Source organism: Amborella trichopoda, chromosome 6, assembly GCF_054954075.1.
Source record: "Amborella trichopoda isolate Santa Cruz 75 chromosome 6, AtrichopodaSantaCruz75HAP2 v2.0, whole genome shotgun sequence".
NCBI classification, from domain to species: Eukaryota; Viridiplantae; Streptophyta; class Magnoliopsida; order Amborellales; family Amborellaceae; genus Amborella; species Amborella trichopoda.
Genome location: NC_142341.1, coordinates 39,315,120 through 39,332,686, shown reverse-complemented (window position 1 = coordinate 39,332,686; position 17,567 = coordinate 39,315,120). Strand labels below are relative to the sequence as shown.

Below are 17,567 nucleotides of genomic sequence, written 5' to 3'. Positions count from 1 at the left end.
GGATAAATCAAATAAATTTATAAAAACTTAAAAATCATGAAAATCAACTGTCCAAAAATAGGTTACAATCCAATCCAAGAATAGATTACAAAATTCGCTATTTCCAAAACTTAGAAATCTATGTTTTTTTCTCGTGTCCAATGTGATCCTTTTATAACTTTTTTCCGTAACTAAGGTTAAAGAAACAAACAAAAACCCCGTTCCATCAAAGATGCTTCTTCTGCGTCTGCCTTTTGAAAAGCATCACGGAGAGAGGGCGCGGTAGAATTTCGAAAAAAATGAGAAGTCATACACGCATGGGAAATTTAAACTGTAAATGAGAAGGTAGAGAGAGAGATCAGGTAGAGAGAGAGAGTGTGTGTGTTATATAAATCAAAGGGGGAAGAGAGGCCAGAAGGCCCACAGTGGGTGGTAGAGAAAGTGGGAAGGGGGTGTGGGTTTTATTTGTAAAACAATAAGTAGAAAATTGTTTGTTGTGGAGGGTGTGGATTTTATTTGTAACATAATAACTGCAAATTGTTTGTTGCCGGGCCTGCAGAGAGAGAGAGGGGGGGGAAGAAAGGAATCCAAAGAGAGAGAGAGTTTGGAATTTAAAGAGAGAGAGAGAGAGAGAGAGGGGCATAATGCACGCCGGCGCTTTCGCTCAGATTAGTAACGCGGCATTTCCCGGATTTAGAAGGCTGATGCCAATTTTCTCCCTCTACAAATCTCATTCACTGGTTTTCTCATTTGGGTCGTTGCATAAGCGTTGTGGGCTTTCTCTCTCTTCTCCTGCATTCTCTTCCATTTCGACGACAATGGGTCAAGCTGCAGATGCAGGCATGGACGCTGTTCAACGCCGCCTCATGTTTGAAGACGAGTGAGCTTTTGCTGCTTTTCTCTTCGCTTTTCAGTTGACCCCCGCTCCCTTTTTTTGGAATCCCCTTTCTCTCTCTCTCTCTCTCTCTCTCTTGATTTCTTTGAGAATATGTTACCGCTAGATCTCTTTTGGACCTACTGGTTTATTTGATAAAATGTTACTATTTCGTATGTTGTGATCTGAATGATTAGTTTTTTTTCTTTTTTTTGTGTTACTGTTTGGGTCTATTTTTTCTGTACTTTGTTGGAGATTTTGCTTTTTTTTTTTTTTTACTTATTATTCCAGTTACATGTTTGATGTTATCATGTCCTTTTTAGCAATTGTCATATCTTTTTCTAATTATTTTTCCCTGAGGTTATGGATCTGGTTGGTTGCATTTGTTTGCGATTCAGGCTGAAGTGCAGCGTTTCCTGCTTGATTTCCGATTGTACCTGGAAACTCATTGACTGAGTTCTCATGGGTGTTTATCATGATGGGTCTTTTTTTTTATATCTTTTTATTTTTATTTTGAGATGACCTCTAGTTGATGTCGAATTGTGGGGATGGCATACAACTGTGTCACTTATATATCGGTTACGTTGTGTTGCTGTATTCTGGTATTATCTCGTAATGATGGATGTTATGAATTTGGAAACTTTTTGTTGGTACCATTGAATTGGCTTGTTGGATTGGTAATCCATACCCCTTTTGATACTGTAGCGAGTTGGGATTGAAATTCTGGTACTGAAGTTGACGTTAGCTTGGGCTATAGTGGCTCGTTCAGATCCACGCTACGGTTCATTGAGAGATGGTCCAACACTTCACACAAAATGGCCTTTTGCATGCTACTTCTATGGCCTATTGCGTGTTAAAGGAAGACTGGCAGTCGTTTGGTTATACAGGAAATGGGTTCAGAGGCTTAATTAATGGTTGTCTTAAAAGCTTCCTCTTGGAGTGGGTAGAGATGGAAGTGTAGTCTCGTGGGTGTTATGTGGCATTAGGGAAAGCAGGGTTTGCTAGGTATTAACTGAGTCTAATCAAGTAGTTTTGCATGGTTGTGTGTGTCGCTGATTCCTAAATTTAATGCACAAGGCGATTGTTGATGTGGGCTAACAAATGAGCTCGTCAAGTCTGACAAGGTTTGGGTGCTTTGAACATGCAAAAATCATTAAGTTTTCTATGATTAGCTTCATTGAATCAAATTACAGGGGCATGGTAAGCAGTGTAACTAATTTGGTACTTGTCAAATCGGCTCATTGGAACATTTGAGGCTATCCGATAAAAGAGAAGCTCATCAATCTGTGTGATCTATTAGAATGTGTTAGGATGGACTCTTAATGACACTAGTATAATTAAGGGATGTGTTTATAAATGCATGGTACCTGGGGTAGTTATTGCCACAGATGGACTTTGATTCCCTTTGGGGCTATCATCGATGTTAGTTTTAAGGCATTCTTATGGTAGTTTAGCCCTTCAAACTTAGGGCTTAACGAATGGTGTTATAAACATTGGCTTCCACTCATGAATGATGCCTGCAACTCTGAAACCAAATAATACTTTGCCATATGTCTCAAGAAAACGGCCTATTTGCCATTGAAAACCTTGTTGTTCCTTCCCTTTCAGATTGTTCCAAAAAGAAAAAAAGAGGTAATAGCTTCCTAAGAATGTGTCCTCTCTCAGGCTGTATTGAACTTACACCAATTAGGCATGACAGTAGACATCTCAAACAGGTTATGAAGTTGTCCCAAATGTTTTGAGAAAGGAACAATGTCGGAGTTGGAGGTTCATTGTATCCTCTTCTTCCCAACACATGAAGCATATATTAGGAGTTTGCCCAATGCCCTTTTCCCCTATCCTGCTTTAAATTCCTTGCAATCTTTACCTTTTTCCTAGTTTGAAAACTCACCAGTCTCCCTAATAAGCTAGATCCGCCTTATGTAATCTGCCTCTTCTCCCCTGTGATTTCATCTTTCACGACCCATTACCTACAACAATTTTTCCTTGCTTTATGGAATCTTTGCTTCCAAATCCAGGAAATTCTCGTGTGTCAAGTGTACTTTGCTCAGAATCCAGATTCCTCCACCATGATTTAAGGTCTAGAAATGGCTTAGAAAAGATAACAACTAAAATGAAAATTGAACCAACTGAGACCTCAATCACCACAATCTAGAGTAGCAGTACTAGACGTCATGCTTGCTGGCCATTCATGAAGCTTGGATACTGCTCGACTGGAGCTGCGCGAAACTATGTGGCAAGGAAAGATGTCCAGATATGTGGTCATTTTTGTTATATGAAATGACAATGAGGTGGTCTACTTGTTTGTAGTATATATTGATACATGATTGAACATTTTAGGTCTTGTTTTGTTGAATACTCTGTTTCAGGCATTGAAATTTATCATTTTACCTCTTAAAATGTTGTTGGTTTAGAGAGGATGAAAACATGCTTTTATTCTCTTAGTAAAACATTTAGAGCAACCTTGTGGATGGTAGTTGATTGAGTTTTGGTTATTTTATCACACTGTTTCAATTTGGGTACGTGTAAGTGGAGAGGTGATGTTCATAATTTTTAGAGCCACACGAAATGATGGTTGATTTTACTGGGTAGGCACTTTGCTTAGTGAAATGAGATGAAAAATGTTTGCCATGTGATTGCTTTATCGAAGTGCCTCCTTTTCAAGTATATGTTTGGTTTTTGCTTGCTTTACACATTTTGTGATTTGTGATATGTTATTTTGCAGGTGTATTCTAGTGGATGAGCAGGACCATGTAATTGGTCATGACTCTAAATACAACTGTAAGTGGGGGTCTTCTATGTTTTCTTTTTGATTGTTTAAATAATTGTGAGATGGCTTTTGACATGGTAAAACTGTAAATTACTTCAGCCATTCATGTTTTTCTGTACATTGTACAAGCATTTTCTCAACTGTGATACTTCGACTTTAGTCTTTTCATGTTGATACTTGACATGATCTTTTTAACTTTAGTCTTTCCATGTTGACACTTGACATACTCTTTTCTTTCCATGTTCATATGATATGTTCAGTGTAAACTAGAGTTGGTGCTCAACAATTAATATTACATTGGACATGTTTGTATTAATTATAAAGAATATAAAATTCCGTAATCTCTTTAATTAGTTGTTTAGTAATTTTGTGAGCGTGAAACATAAAGTGTTTTTCATTGTCACTTATATTATTGTGCTAATAACAAAAAAAAAAGCTTTTCTAATTCTCATGCATTGGAGATGTCATTTAAGAATTAATTTCTTCCTTTCCTAGATAAACCATATAACCAAGGATACTTAAATTGCCACATTTTATGCATGGGTATATTGTCTAACTAATGTAAATTTTAAGAAATTTGTTCTAATGTGTCCTTTGGACGACGTAATGCATAGGCTATGAACAAGGAAGGCAGTCTTTAGATTAGGGTTTGAAAACTCGTCGAGTTTAGATCAGGGTTTGAAAACTCGCCGAGTCGAGCTGGACTCGCCCGGTTCGACTCGGGAATAGTCTGCAACCGAGCCGGTTCCATGAAAAAACCGGGAATCGCCCATGTCCATAGAGAACTGGGCGATTCCCAATAGTGAATCGCGAGTCTTATACGTGGCCGCATCACCGGAGCAACATGTGGCACCTAAAAAACCTCCACACGTGGTAACTCACCTCACGTGTCGGCCCCATCACTTTTCTACACGCGCAATGCAACATCTATTACACAAGAATTATAGAGAACAAAGCAACACTCATCCTTCAATGTGGGATAATTCCCACAAAAAATCATTAAAGCAAGACGATTGAATATATATTATTATAGAAGCTAATAAAATCACATTAGGCGACGTGGCGGTATTGGTTGACATCTCCGATTTTTTGGTGGACGTTTAGAGTTCGAACCCCTTAGCGAGCGTCCTCGTTTATATTTTTGTTGTAAAAAAAATAAACAAAGGCAGAAAATACTGTTGTAAAAAAATATAAAAAATAAAAAGCTTTTCAAGATAAAGATAAAAAAGATAATACAACATTTTTTTATTTTTCTTGTAAAAAAAATACAAAGTAATATAACAAGTATTTCTTGCAAAAAAATAAAACAAAAGGCATAAAAAAATAAAATGTACTTTGGCAGCATCATTTTCTTATTTTTCTTGTAAAAAAAAATAAAAAGTAATACAACAAGCAAAAAAAAGTGTAGTACAACATCTTCTTCTTTTGTCCAAAAAAAAAAAAAGATAATCAACAAGTATCATATTTTTCTTGTAAAAAAAAATAAAAGATAACACAATAAGTATTTCTTATCAAAAAAATAAAAGGTATTTCTTAATACAACCTAGGAATAAATGGGCTAATTATATTTTTTATTTTTATAACATGATGGTCTTTAACATAAATTTAGTAATATTAATTTAAAGATAGGATTCATACAATGAGGCCATTGGAAATCTCTCTCTTTCTACTAACAATCTCTTCCACTAATTTATTCTAGAAACCTGAAAAATTAAAGAAAATTGGTACGCATTCTAATAATTTCTACATTGATAACCAAATCTTTTATTTTATTTATTAATTTTTGTATTATAAATCATGTAGTGTACTATTTTTATTACAGTTGTCAATAATACATTTTAAATTAGATGATATTATAAAATATTTTGGATTTTTTATTATTTATATAATAAAATAATTTAAAAATATTGTTGGTATATAATATTATAGTTAGGTCGTAATAATTTGGGTTTTTTTAACGAATTAGGGTTTTCCGCCAATTCGAGATTTTAGTGACCAATTTTTCATCGATTTAGTCAACTCTTTATTGCAGTCCATATATAATTATATACTTAATCCATAATAATTCTATGATTTCTTTTGTGTGATGTAAATTTAATGGTCAACACAAGTTCATACAGGGAAAGAACATCTCAATATTCATAAATTGATGAAAACAATGAAAGTTAATAATGTAGTACCCCCATTTCTTATTGGATTCCTAAAAAACAACATTTATAATGAATTTTAATAATTTTTTTGAATTTTTTTAAGGCTTAATCCTAGCGATTCGGCCTGATTCCTGATCTGGATCGTCGATTCACCGATCTGGATCGGTTTTTGGGATGTCCAATCCGGGTCGCCGATCCGTTTTTTAAACCATTGCTTTAGATAATTGGAAAATGGGGTTTATATGGGTCGTGGATTGTGAGTGTAAGCAGCAATTATGATTATTCTTTAAATAGTCTTCTTAGGTTTCCTTTTTATGTAGGAAAAATGCTCTCCGTATTGGATCGGCACTGGCTAGGTCCAGGCTGGGCCTAATAAGATTGAAAAAATAAAGAAAAATACAGGGAAGGGCCAGCCTGGCCATGGCTTTGGCCCAGGCCTTGCTTGACTCGACCCTCAGGCTATGGTGGCTAGGGGCTGGCATGGCCCACATGCCACATTTTGTGGCTTAGGCCCTACTTTTTCAGGGCTGGGCTAACTGGGCCCATTGCTAGCCCTACCCTTATATTTTGAAGAAAGGGTGGCCCATGGAACGTTTTATATCATCGAATATTTTTATAATTAGTTAATTGTTATAATCTTATTGTTTCTGAATTACTAGAAATAAGAGAATATAAATTATCTATTGTCAGTTCTCTAATAACTTATAGTCCTATACTTCATGGGTGGGGTTTTGTGAGGCTGTGGTTGCCTACGCTCTTTTTATTGGAGCTGTATTCACAACCCCCAGCGTAGTGGCATACCAACATGTAATAACCCACATTTCTTCTTGCAAAGTTCACCTTGAGAGCAGCTGGTTCTTGGAATTTCAGATGGCTTTCATCAAAATTCTTATTGTGAAGGTTCCACATCTTTGGAGTTAGGGTATTGATTCATCATTGAATCCTAAGATAACTTGAATTAAAGCCTCCACCATGATCCCTTCCACCTTTTTCATTGCTCTACGGCTACCAGCACATTCTGTGTTCTTGTTCCACGCAGCCTAAATAATAGTGTGAAATTTTTTTTGAGGAAAATAATAGTATTAATTTTAGTTTGTAATAAATTGAAACAACTCTCTCGGCTCAAGATCAAGCAAATTTAGAGAATTAACTTTCAACCAACAGCAATGATGGGTTGGCTATCTTATGCATCTTACATGAGCATGAAATGGCTGCCATATGCCTCAAATTCTTATATACAAATGATTACAAGGAAATAACCAAAATACCCCTATGTTGTGTTATAAAAATGTACAGACATGATATACATATAAATATTAGATTATGTCTTAACTCTTAACAGCACCTCCTTCCCCTAGTTTAAAATTGGGTTGTGAAAATTAGAGTAACTTCATTAGTGTTTTTCAGTCTCTAGTCAAGGATTTATTGCATATGTTGGCGATTTTGGTTGTGGGTGAGGCAAATTATTATAGAAAAGTTGAAATATTTGACCAACTGAAAAATTTCCTAGAGTAGTCTTTCACTGATAATAACGAGTGTCAACCTCAACCCATGTGGTGTTTGTCTCATCATAGAATACATGATTGAATGCAGAAGATGTAACTTCGACACTATCTCTTAGGATCAACAACAAGATCAATCATATGGACCATAAGATGAAACTACCTCACTGCATGCAAATTGCATAATTCTATAATCAGCTTAAGCACTGAATTTGGATATTGTATCTTGCTTGTTGTTGTCAGCACTCAGCATAGGCAACTGATGCCCATTAAACAATGATAACAGAAGTGACCCCTCCTACATGTAGGCCTAATAAATCCAATAATTATATCTACTATAATGAGTTGTTACTCCTCTCAAAATCTTAGAGAACTCTACAAAATGTAAAATGTTTTAACATCTACTTAATGTGAGGAATGCCAGGTCTCATAACATAGTTGCTGGAACCTTGGGGGATAAGGCCACAGTCATAACTTAGGAACTCGATCCCGTGGTTCCTCTACAGGATTTTAGATGGAGCTGGGTTTCGAGAAATAGGGATCTCGTCAGTGTTACATAGACACCAACATGGGTGTCGTATCTTGTGCGTGTCTCAGCCCAAACAAAACCAGTACGGCACTGACATGTCTAAAATTAAAAAATCAAAGATATAAAAGTTTAAATATAAATTTATTATTTGCAAGCAAATTAAAATATAGACCATAATTTTATGTGAAAGAACTATTTCGTTGAACATCTTCCACAATTTTATAGGTAGATCCATTTACAATAAAATGCAATTTTAAAATTTAAATTATGAACCACAATTAAAATCTCTATTAGTATGATAATAATAAATATATATCAAATATATGCATAAACATGTATGATACAATATTTTATTAGAGACTTTTTTGAATCTCATACATTAATATTTAAATATTTTGAGATTCCACTTCTAATAAATATATTGTGCATGAGAAAGTTCTTTTTATTAGTCTCTTTAGTATTTAAAAGAAGTGAGTTGTTTTATTAACCAATGTACACATGCTAAATTCATTCACATGGAGAATTGGGTTTTCAAGTAATAAATGCACTGCCATGACTAATAAATGCATTGCCATTTCTAATAAATGCATTGTTTTGCACTTTTAACCAGCAAGTATTATATATCTCCATATATTAGCACTTGTAGTTGGTGAGATGGTGGTTCATACTTTTGACATTCCTATCACAAGTTATGGGTTCAAGGTGAGCCTTCTTCGAAAAGAAAAATAAAAGGAGGATAAGGTTTGTCCAGATATCAGTCCCATTGGTTATACGTGTCGACGCAGAGTGTTGTTGCAACAAAGGTCACGACATGTGTAAATAAAGTATCGATAGCGTATCTGCCCGTGTTGACACGTGTCTCTATGTTGATATATGTGGACGCGCGACATAGGAAAACACTGAGGTGCCCATGAAACACTGGATCTTGCTCCTAATAAAATGGGATCTCTTTGTAGGATCCCTCCAAGAAGAGGAGCTATACTATTAATTGAACTACGTATCCTCTCCTTGGTATTATAGGTTTAGTTATTTAGAATATGTTAAACTCTAGTGCATATCACATCATGGTGTACTAGAATTATGGTATTAAAAAAAACGGCAGTTTAATATCATAGTAAGCCAATTTGTGATATTATTAAATTATATTATTGTAGTAAATTGGAGTACTATAACTATGACATAGGTAATAAGCTAAGGTATTTGATAATGGATCGAGCGGAATTGGCTTGATCCTAATATACTATTAATTGATCTCGCTTGATATATAGTGGAGCTTAGATCCCTTCAATTCAAGACCTCGATCCTAGTGGCATGGGGTTGCTCACCTAGGTATCTTATAGCTAGGCTTGTTGAATGTATAGATCATTGATTAAAAAAGCGGTCCATCCAGTGCCCGCCTAGACGGGCTTGAGCGCATCGCCCAGGCATGGGTGGACCAACTAGGCGGGCTATCAATGGGTGACCGCCTAGGGACCCTAGGCATTCACTTAGACGAGCGCCCAAGTGGGCGGGCTCACAAGAGACGGCGCCCTTGCCTTGGTGTGAAAATACCCATCGGGTGGGATATTTTGGTGTTCTTTTGTTTGGATTATAAAATTGGCGGTACCTTGGGCGGGCCTCCAAGGGGCTGCGCTTACGCCTAGGTGTAAAAATACCCATCATATGGGGTATTCTTGGTGTTTTTCAGTTTGGATTATAGACAAATGCATGAATACACATTTGTTATACAAAATCTAGACCTAAAACTGGATTAATGGACACCCCTTGCCCTCCTTTGTAGGGGTGCCCTCCTAGGCACTGGGTGGCCTAGAACCTCCTACCGCCTGGTGGTTTTGGAACACTGGTATGGATGCCGATCCTAAACCCAGGGAACTTCCACCATATGGCGGTTTGGCATTACCTGAACCGATCCAACTCACGAACCAGCTCCTAGCTCCAACAACTATGTCTCATAAAAATAATATTCGAAACACCTCCCGCTAAACATCTCTCTTGTGCGAGGTCTAAAAATATATTTCCAATTCTTTCCATACTTCACGCTTGCTTAGAGTGGAGAGAGTTTTTAGAATCTAAACATGAGGCTGAGAAATAGTGTTCGTGATTCACTTTTGCTAAGAAGTTAATATAAACTAGATGACTTAGAAATTAGAGGATCTAGAAAATAAGTAAGTATGAAAACAAATTTTATTTAAAAAATGTATCTCAAAATAATTCACATGAGGTATGGTGGTGACATCATTTTTGGTGATCATTCTGTTTTTTACATGACCAGAAGAACGATGACTTGAGTCTATAACTGACAAGGGTCATCCACATATTACCTTACAAGTTACACCTTCAATATAAATGATCAGGAATTCTCAAACCAGGCTGTGTGCTCTTGTTTAAGGGTGTGTTCGAATGGCGTATAAGTTGTTGATACCGCTAGTTTATACGTGGGGCCAGATGTTTTGGTGTTGGGTGTGGGGCAATGACCTGCAGCATATTGGCCCCATTTATATGGTAAGCATAGTGTCTAGGGATAAGGGCAACACGTACAAAAGAGCTGTTTTGCCCTTGTCCTGATTAAGGTGGTTTGATAAGCCAAAGAGTGAGCCCCACCCAAACACACCCTAAGGTCACATATTTAGCCTATTTAACTGATTGATTAAAGAGCAATCTGATAAATAGCTAGTAGGTGAGGCATAGGGATCTTCTCTTGTAAATCATCCTTAAGAAAAAGCATTATTAGCATCCATCTTTTACATGTCTCATCCACTAACTACAACTACTGATGATGATATCAAACTGTAGTAAGTTTGGCAATCAGACAAAACATTCTCATATTCAGTTCCATGTTTCTGACTGCATTCCTTTACCCCATTATGTACTAATCTTGCTATATATTTGTTACATGGACATCAACTTTGGGTTGGTGTTGGACTCATGCTGCAGGTGTCTGACATGGAGACCCAAAAGCCTTGAATTAGTGAGAAGTCTATAGAAAATTAAAAGAATATAAAAAAAGATAAAAGACAGGCAAGATAAAAATATATAAGTGTAAAAGAAAATCTAAAGAAAAAAAAAATCAAAGTCTTAAAAAATCTTGAATGCTTTATTTTGACACATCCCTTAGAGTGCCTTATTGTTCTAGGAAATGCTAGTTGTCCATGAATGCATGTTTTAGACTTCTGATGATGCATTTGAAAATTTTGGGAGTGTCTCGAGAATGTTTTTTTGGCAGTTCATCAGAAGGGTTCAGCACTTAGGACGAAGTGCTAGTGACATCATCTGCACTCTCATCAGTGTTTGACACTTATAAATATGAAAGTGTTGTCTCAGAAAGTATTAATGCATGGCACCACACCAGCACTAGTTGGCACGCATCACCAAATGAAAGAGGGAATGTCAGGGAAACTCTGCTTAATAGGTTTTATGAAGCTGATCTTATGATGGTTTTAACATAACTTAGTAAGGTTTAGTCTAACTTTATTAGTCCATTTATAGTAGGGAAACAATATCGCACACAAGTTAGTTCAATGGCATGCAGCAATTCGTCCATTGCGTCTTGCCTAATGAGCATCTCTAGTAGTTTCATTGTATATGGAGAGCCCCAAACATGCCTGAGCCAATGGTTGTAATCAATCCAAATGGTTGATATCAATCCAAATTGAACTTGAGGTATGGAAACACCAGAAGAATGAGGATGCAGATCATGGCAATGGAATAAATATCTGGTTCTAATGTTCTGGACATCCAATTGATGAAGCTGATGGTGAAGAGGTATCTAAGCTAAGCATTTAAGTCCCTTAGTGTTTGCTTCTTGCATTTGGATCCTTTCTAATTATCCAAATTGAGTTAGAAATTTATTATTATCTAATTGAAATATTGAATCATTAAAGACTCGATGATCACCAAAAGTACCTGGAAAAGGATGAGGACGAACTAAATTTTCTTTGATTTAGAGGGTTGTTGGAAAGTTAGGGATGCCTTCCGGAAAACTTACATTATGAGGTGCTGTTAGTCTTTGTTCTGAGGATTATAACAATGATATCCCTTTTGATTATCTATATATCCAAGAAATATACCGTCAAACTATATAGATAAATCTTGGAATGTCTATGCTGCACTAGAAGAACAAATAACACATAATTAAAAGCACGGATATATTATAAGTCCTTTTTTTCCTGGTAGATGTTCTATGATCAAGATTCCTCAAGGAACAAAAGATGGAATTGTGTTGATGAATAAACGGCACTAGTTACTGCCTCAAGTAAATGGTATATAACCATGAAAAGAAATGGTTTCTCAAACTATGATTTAGGCCCAGGAAAATACTTTGTGCCTTACTCCTTAACCCAATACACTTTTGGTCTTAAGGTGCTTTTCCAAACTATGGGTGTGGTCCACCAAAAGATTGATATCTAATGTTCATGGGATTGGATTTATGTTGAATATAGCATTACTGATTACTATATTTCTTCACTATCTACAAGCACATTTGGGTAGATGCAACGATTGTTGTCTATTCATATTTCTTCAGGATTTTCTTTGTCTGTTATACGTAACAAATGTTTATTGAATCTTACTATTCCAGGTCATTTGATGGAAAAGATAGAAGCTGAAAATCTCCTACACAGAGCCTTTAGTGTGTTCTTGTTTAACTCGAAATATGAATTGCTTCTTCAGGTATGCTAACATAATTTATTGTGAGAACATTGGAATGTGCATTCCATATCTGTGATTGGCTTCAACAAGGATGAGCAAGCATCTTGGGCTCTTTGAGTTACTAGAGTATTTCACTGAATATATCTAATATATTCCAACATAGTATAACTCATACATAATGGTCCCTCATTATATTGGACTATAAATTCATGACAATCGACATCAGAACCATAGTTGGCATTATTTACCTGCTGATAACGTTTTCCATAGGGATCACACTAAAATCTGAGTATTTCGGGAATCAAATATTATACATGTGACAATGCAGTTTGTTTCTAGGAAAGCACAGCTGATTACATTGCTAGGTCTTAGTCCTCTAGATTAGACATACTGATGCAGGAATATATGGCACTAAGTAATTGCTATCTTTGATATGTGTTGCAGCAACGCTCTGCAACAAAGGTTACGTTCCCCTTAGTGTGGACAAATACTTGCTGTAGTCACCCTCTATATCGCCAGGCTGAGCTTATTGAGGAGAATTCCCTTGGTATTTTGCATACTACTTTCAGCTTCTGGACTTGTGTCAAATTTACAAATTAGTAGAGGAGATGTCGTTGCTAACTAGAATCTCTCCCTCTCTCTCTCTCTCTCTCTCTCTCTCTCTCTCAGGTGTGAGGAATGCAGCACAAAGGAAGCTCTTTGATGAACTTGGTATCCCGCCAGAAGACTTACCTGTTGACCAGTTCGTCCCTCTTGGTCGTATGCTCTACAAGGCTCCATCCGATGGAAAGTGGGGCGAGCATGAATGTAAGTAACTATCTACATGAACCCTTGTTTATCCAAGTGAAGCATTTTGTGAGTTTTTCATGGAAACCCCCAATTCTGGTCAAAATCAAGGGAATCAGGACTGTTTTTGGCCAAAATTCATGGAATGTTGGAAATAGTAAGTGCACATATTAAAGGGGATTGCTATTTGACCCTAACACCTTTGTGAAAATTTGGCCAAACCTCGTAATTCCTTGTTCCCAGCCATGTTTTGGATGGCTATATGAGACATATTTGCACATAGAAATTTTTTATCAGTGCACATAACCTTATTTTGAAGCAGAAAAATATTCACTACATCTTACCATAATTTGGCCAATGTTCTGAATCTTGTCCATTATTTTTAATTAATCAATTATCCTTTTTAATACAGTAGTGAGATCCTTGGTTTCTCTTTGCTGGTGACTTCAAATTCTATACCAACTCCTTATTTGTTAAGAGCAACTTTTTATTTGGTTTATTTCTCGGTTCCAGTGGATTATCTTCTCTTCATAGTCCGGGATGTTACTGTACAACCAAACCCTGATGAAGTGGCCAATGTCAAGTATATGAATCGAGAGGAGCTGCAAGAGCTTCTGAGGAAAGCTGATGCTGGTGAAGAAGGTATCAAGCTTTCTCCCTGGTTTCGATTGGTTGTGGATAATTTCCTACTTAAGTGGTGGAAACATGTGGAGAATAGCACTCTCTTAGAAGCCGTCGACATGAAAGCAATCCACAAATTGACTTGAGGAAGGGAGTAACAAAGCTTGTTAGCTTTTAACATGTTTTTGGGCTGGTTTGAAATTGGAGTAATCAAGGAAATCATCAAAGACAAATAGAATAATCAAGCATTTTTTTGGCAAGAGGGAGAGATGGATGCATGTTTTGGATCATGCTTCTCTTGTTGTGCTATTTTTTGTCCGTGGTTTTGTGTCTGACACTGGAATGGTAGTTGAAGTTTGCTTAGTTCTCATGTTTGCATTTGTAAGAGATTCAGGGGCTTGTTTCTGGGGATTGTTATCTTTCTTTTGTGGTGGTGATTGTTTAACTAATTGGTCTGCTGTGGCATTGTGATGTTCTATGGCTCTTGAAATATAACTGAAAATGTAATGCTGATGTCCACATGGTTACTGGCCTTTGTAATTGACCAGTTAGGGACCGATCACCTAGCCAGTTTTAGGTTTTGAGTTTCCTCTGAAGTGATTGATTTCTCATTATTCATAGGTAGTTGATCGTACGATCATAGGGCCTAAATTCTCTCTCTTTCTCTTTCTCTCTCTCTCTCTCTGAGGCAGTGAATGTGTGTGTGAGCATTGCAGCAAGAAATGTTGTTCCTATTCAATGCAATGATCACCATCGATCAATGAATTACTCAACATTTTCAAACACAATCCTTCTCAACAATATTATTTTCCATATTTAAAAGGATATTTAAAAGAGCATTTCGATGGAATTTGCAAGGGGTAAATATATTGCCATTGGGGCGATGCTTCCCCTTAGCCAGCAATCTCAAGCCTAAGTCAATAACGCAAGGCAAGTATTTCACAAACACAAAAAAATGGAAGACAAATATAAACAAGAGGATTGGAGCAAACAATGTAATGCACAAGTTATACGCAAGGACTTATTGCCCAGCTATAAATACCATAAATGCTCCTCAAGAGTCCAGGTAAAAGGTTTCTGTGGACCTGTAGTATGCACTCACATACACCCTCATTACTATATTGCCCATTAAGGGGCTTGGCACTTGCGTATCACCTGGTGTCGTAGTTGCATGATCTTGCGCTCTAGCATATCTATTAAGAGGGATTAAAGGTATGGTAATACCGCTCTATTGGTAAAGGGTGGGATTAATGGTATGGTAAACCCCTTCTATTGGTAAAAAGAGTGGTTTGTATAAAGTTGAGGTCCTAAATAATCAAAGTAAGAAACACCTAGAAATACTGTGAAAGACGTTATTTCAGTTTGAAATTTTGTGGTGGCTTAAAAATTTATTTATTTATCTAATTATAAAATTTAAAGCTTCAAAAATAGTGTATATTGAGTAGATCTATGAATACTTGATAATCTTGAAAATTGACGGTCCAAAAAATGCATTACGAAATGCACTATTTTCAAGACTTGATATCCAATTTTTCTCATATTCATTCATCTTGAGGTCGAGATCATCATTTTGAGCATCAAAACAACCTCTTCTACTGAATTTTTGAGACGCACCTTACCCTTATATGAACTTTTTCATTGCTAAATACTACCTGTGTGTTAATTTATGTATGCATAGTTATCATATAACGTTTTAATAACAATGCATCCCACTACACGTACATTCGCCCATTCTCACATGGCTTATGGCTTGCACAAGACCATGCCAATGGTAGTGGCACATTTAAAGTTGACCATTATATTCAACACACTTACCCATCACCACCATAAATTTGACAGCCTCGTTAGACACTTGTCATCAGCGTTTAAAAAAACGCCGAGTCAAACCGGACTCGCCCGGTTCAACTCGGAAATCGTGAAAAGGGATCGGATGGCCCAAAAAATCGGAAATCGTCCGGTTCTAGAGAGAACCGGACGATTCTGTACAGTGAATCGCCAATTCACTGTACGGAATCGGCGAGTCCGAACAGTGAATCGGGGATATTGTACGAAATTTTTTTTTTTTTTTTTGTAATCCATGATAGATTTTTTTGTAATACTTGATCGATTTTTTTGTAATCCATGATCGAATTGTTTTTGTTTTTTTGTAATCCATGATCGAATTTTTTGGTTTTTTGTAACCCATAATAGAATTTTTTGTAATCCATAATCGAAATGTTTGTTTTCTTTTCTTGTAATCCATGATCGATTTTTTTGTTTTTTTGTTTTTTTTTGTAACCCATGATAGAATTTTTTGTAATCCATGATTGAATGTTTTGTAATACATGATCGAAATGTTTGTTTTTTTTTTGTAATCCATGATCGAAATGTTTTTTTTTTTTTTTATAATCCATGATTGAATTTTTTGTTTTTTGCTTTTTTTGTAACCCATGATAGAGGTTTTTTGTAATTCATGATTGAATTTTTTGTAATCCATGATCGAACTATTTTTTTCTTTTTTTGTAATCCACGATTGAATTTTTTGTTTTTTGTTTGTTTGTTTTTTTTTGTAATCCATGATCGAATTTTATGTAATCCATGATCGAATTTTATGTAATCCATGATTGAATTTTTTGAAAATTTGTGATTTTTTTTGTTTAATCCTTGATCGAATTTTTTTTTGTAATCCATGATAGAATTTTTTGAAAATTTGTGATTTTTTTTTTAATCCATGATCGATTTTTTTGAAAATTTGTTTTTTTTTTTTTTTTAATCCATATTATTCAAAGAGAAAACGAGAGAGATGATGATTCTGAGGCCACCCTATCCTAGCGATATTATTCACATATCGAGTCCCAACAGCAACAGTGTAGGGATGAGCACGAAATACTGTAAATTAAATGCTGAATGGCAGTTCATGCAGGGAAAGAACATATCAATATTCGTATATTCATTCAAAAACATGAAAATTCTTAATGGAGTACCCTCATTTTTTATTGAATTCCTAAAAAACAATATTACAATGAATTTTAATAATTTTTTTGAATTTTTTTTAAGCTTTATTCTGACCGATTCACCTGATTCCCGATCCGGATCGCCGATTCGCCGATCCGGATCGCCGATTCGCCGATCCGGATCGGTTTTTTGGAAGCCCGATCCGGGTCACCGATCCGTTTTTTAAACCATTGCTTATCATACATGATCACCATAAACTATAGCTTTGGCCCACGGCTCATGCTTGCTTGAATAAATCATGCTGCTAAGTCATTGCCCTTGGTCAGATCCGTGGGTGCCACAAAGTCTCCTTCTTGCCCTTGATTAGGTCTCCCGCAGTCGAGAAGTCCTTACCCATACACGCATGGTCAGGTCCATTGTTATCAACATCGCACTTAGGTGCATGGTTAGGTCCATTGCTGCCACCACGTCGTCTTAGGCCATCTCATATAGCCCTCAAGAGGAAAGCCTAAGTATCAAAGGTATTTCTTTCTTTTATAAGGGAATTTAAACTGCTACTTTCTCTCCCTACAACACCTTATGCTTTGCCTTGAAGTTCATGGTTCGATCTCCCCTGTCATGATCACTCTATATCAAAAGCTTTTCATTTGAAGTAAGGTTTTGAAAATCATTGTCATTAAAAAAGAACCACTAGTTATTTGTAAGACACCTTTATATAAAGCTTGGGTTCGTTATGTAAGAAATAAATCTTCATATTCATGGGATCAATCAACGA

The 17,567-nt window shown here is 36.2% G+C and overlaps 1 protein-coding gene across 1 annotated transcript; it reads left to right on the top strand.

Moving 5' to 3' along the window:
- Positions 1 to 340: 340 nt before the first annotated feature.
- LOC18430011 (isopentenyl-diphosphate Delta-isomerase I) lies at positions 341 to 14,391 on the top strand. The gene is made up of 6 exons (XM_006840175.4): positions 341 to 859; positions 3,579 to 3,634; positions 12,381 to 12,472; positions 12,896 to 12,998; positions 13,121 to 13,258; positions 13,751 to 14,391. The coding sequence occupies exons 1-6, from the start codon at positions 624 to 626 to the stop codon at positions 14,002 to 14,004; spliced, it is 879 nt and encodes a 292-aa protein (XP_006840238.1). The 5' UTR covers positions 341 to 623; the 3' UTR covers positions 14,005 to 14,391.
- The last annotated feature ends 3,176 nt before the right edge of the window (positions 14,392 to 17,567 follow it).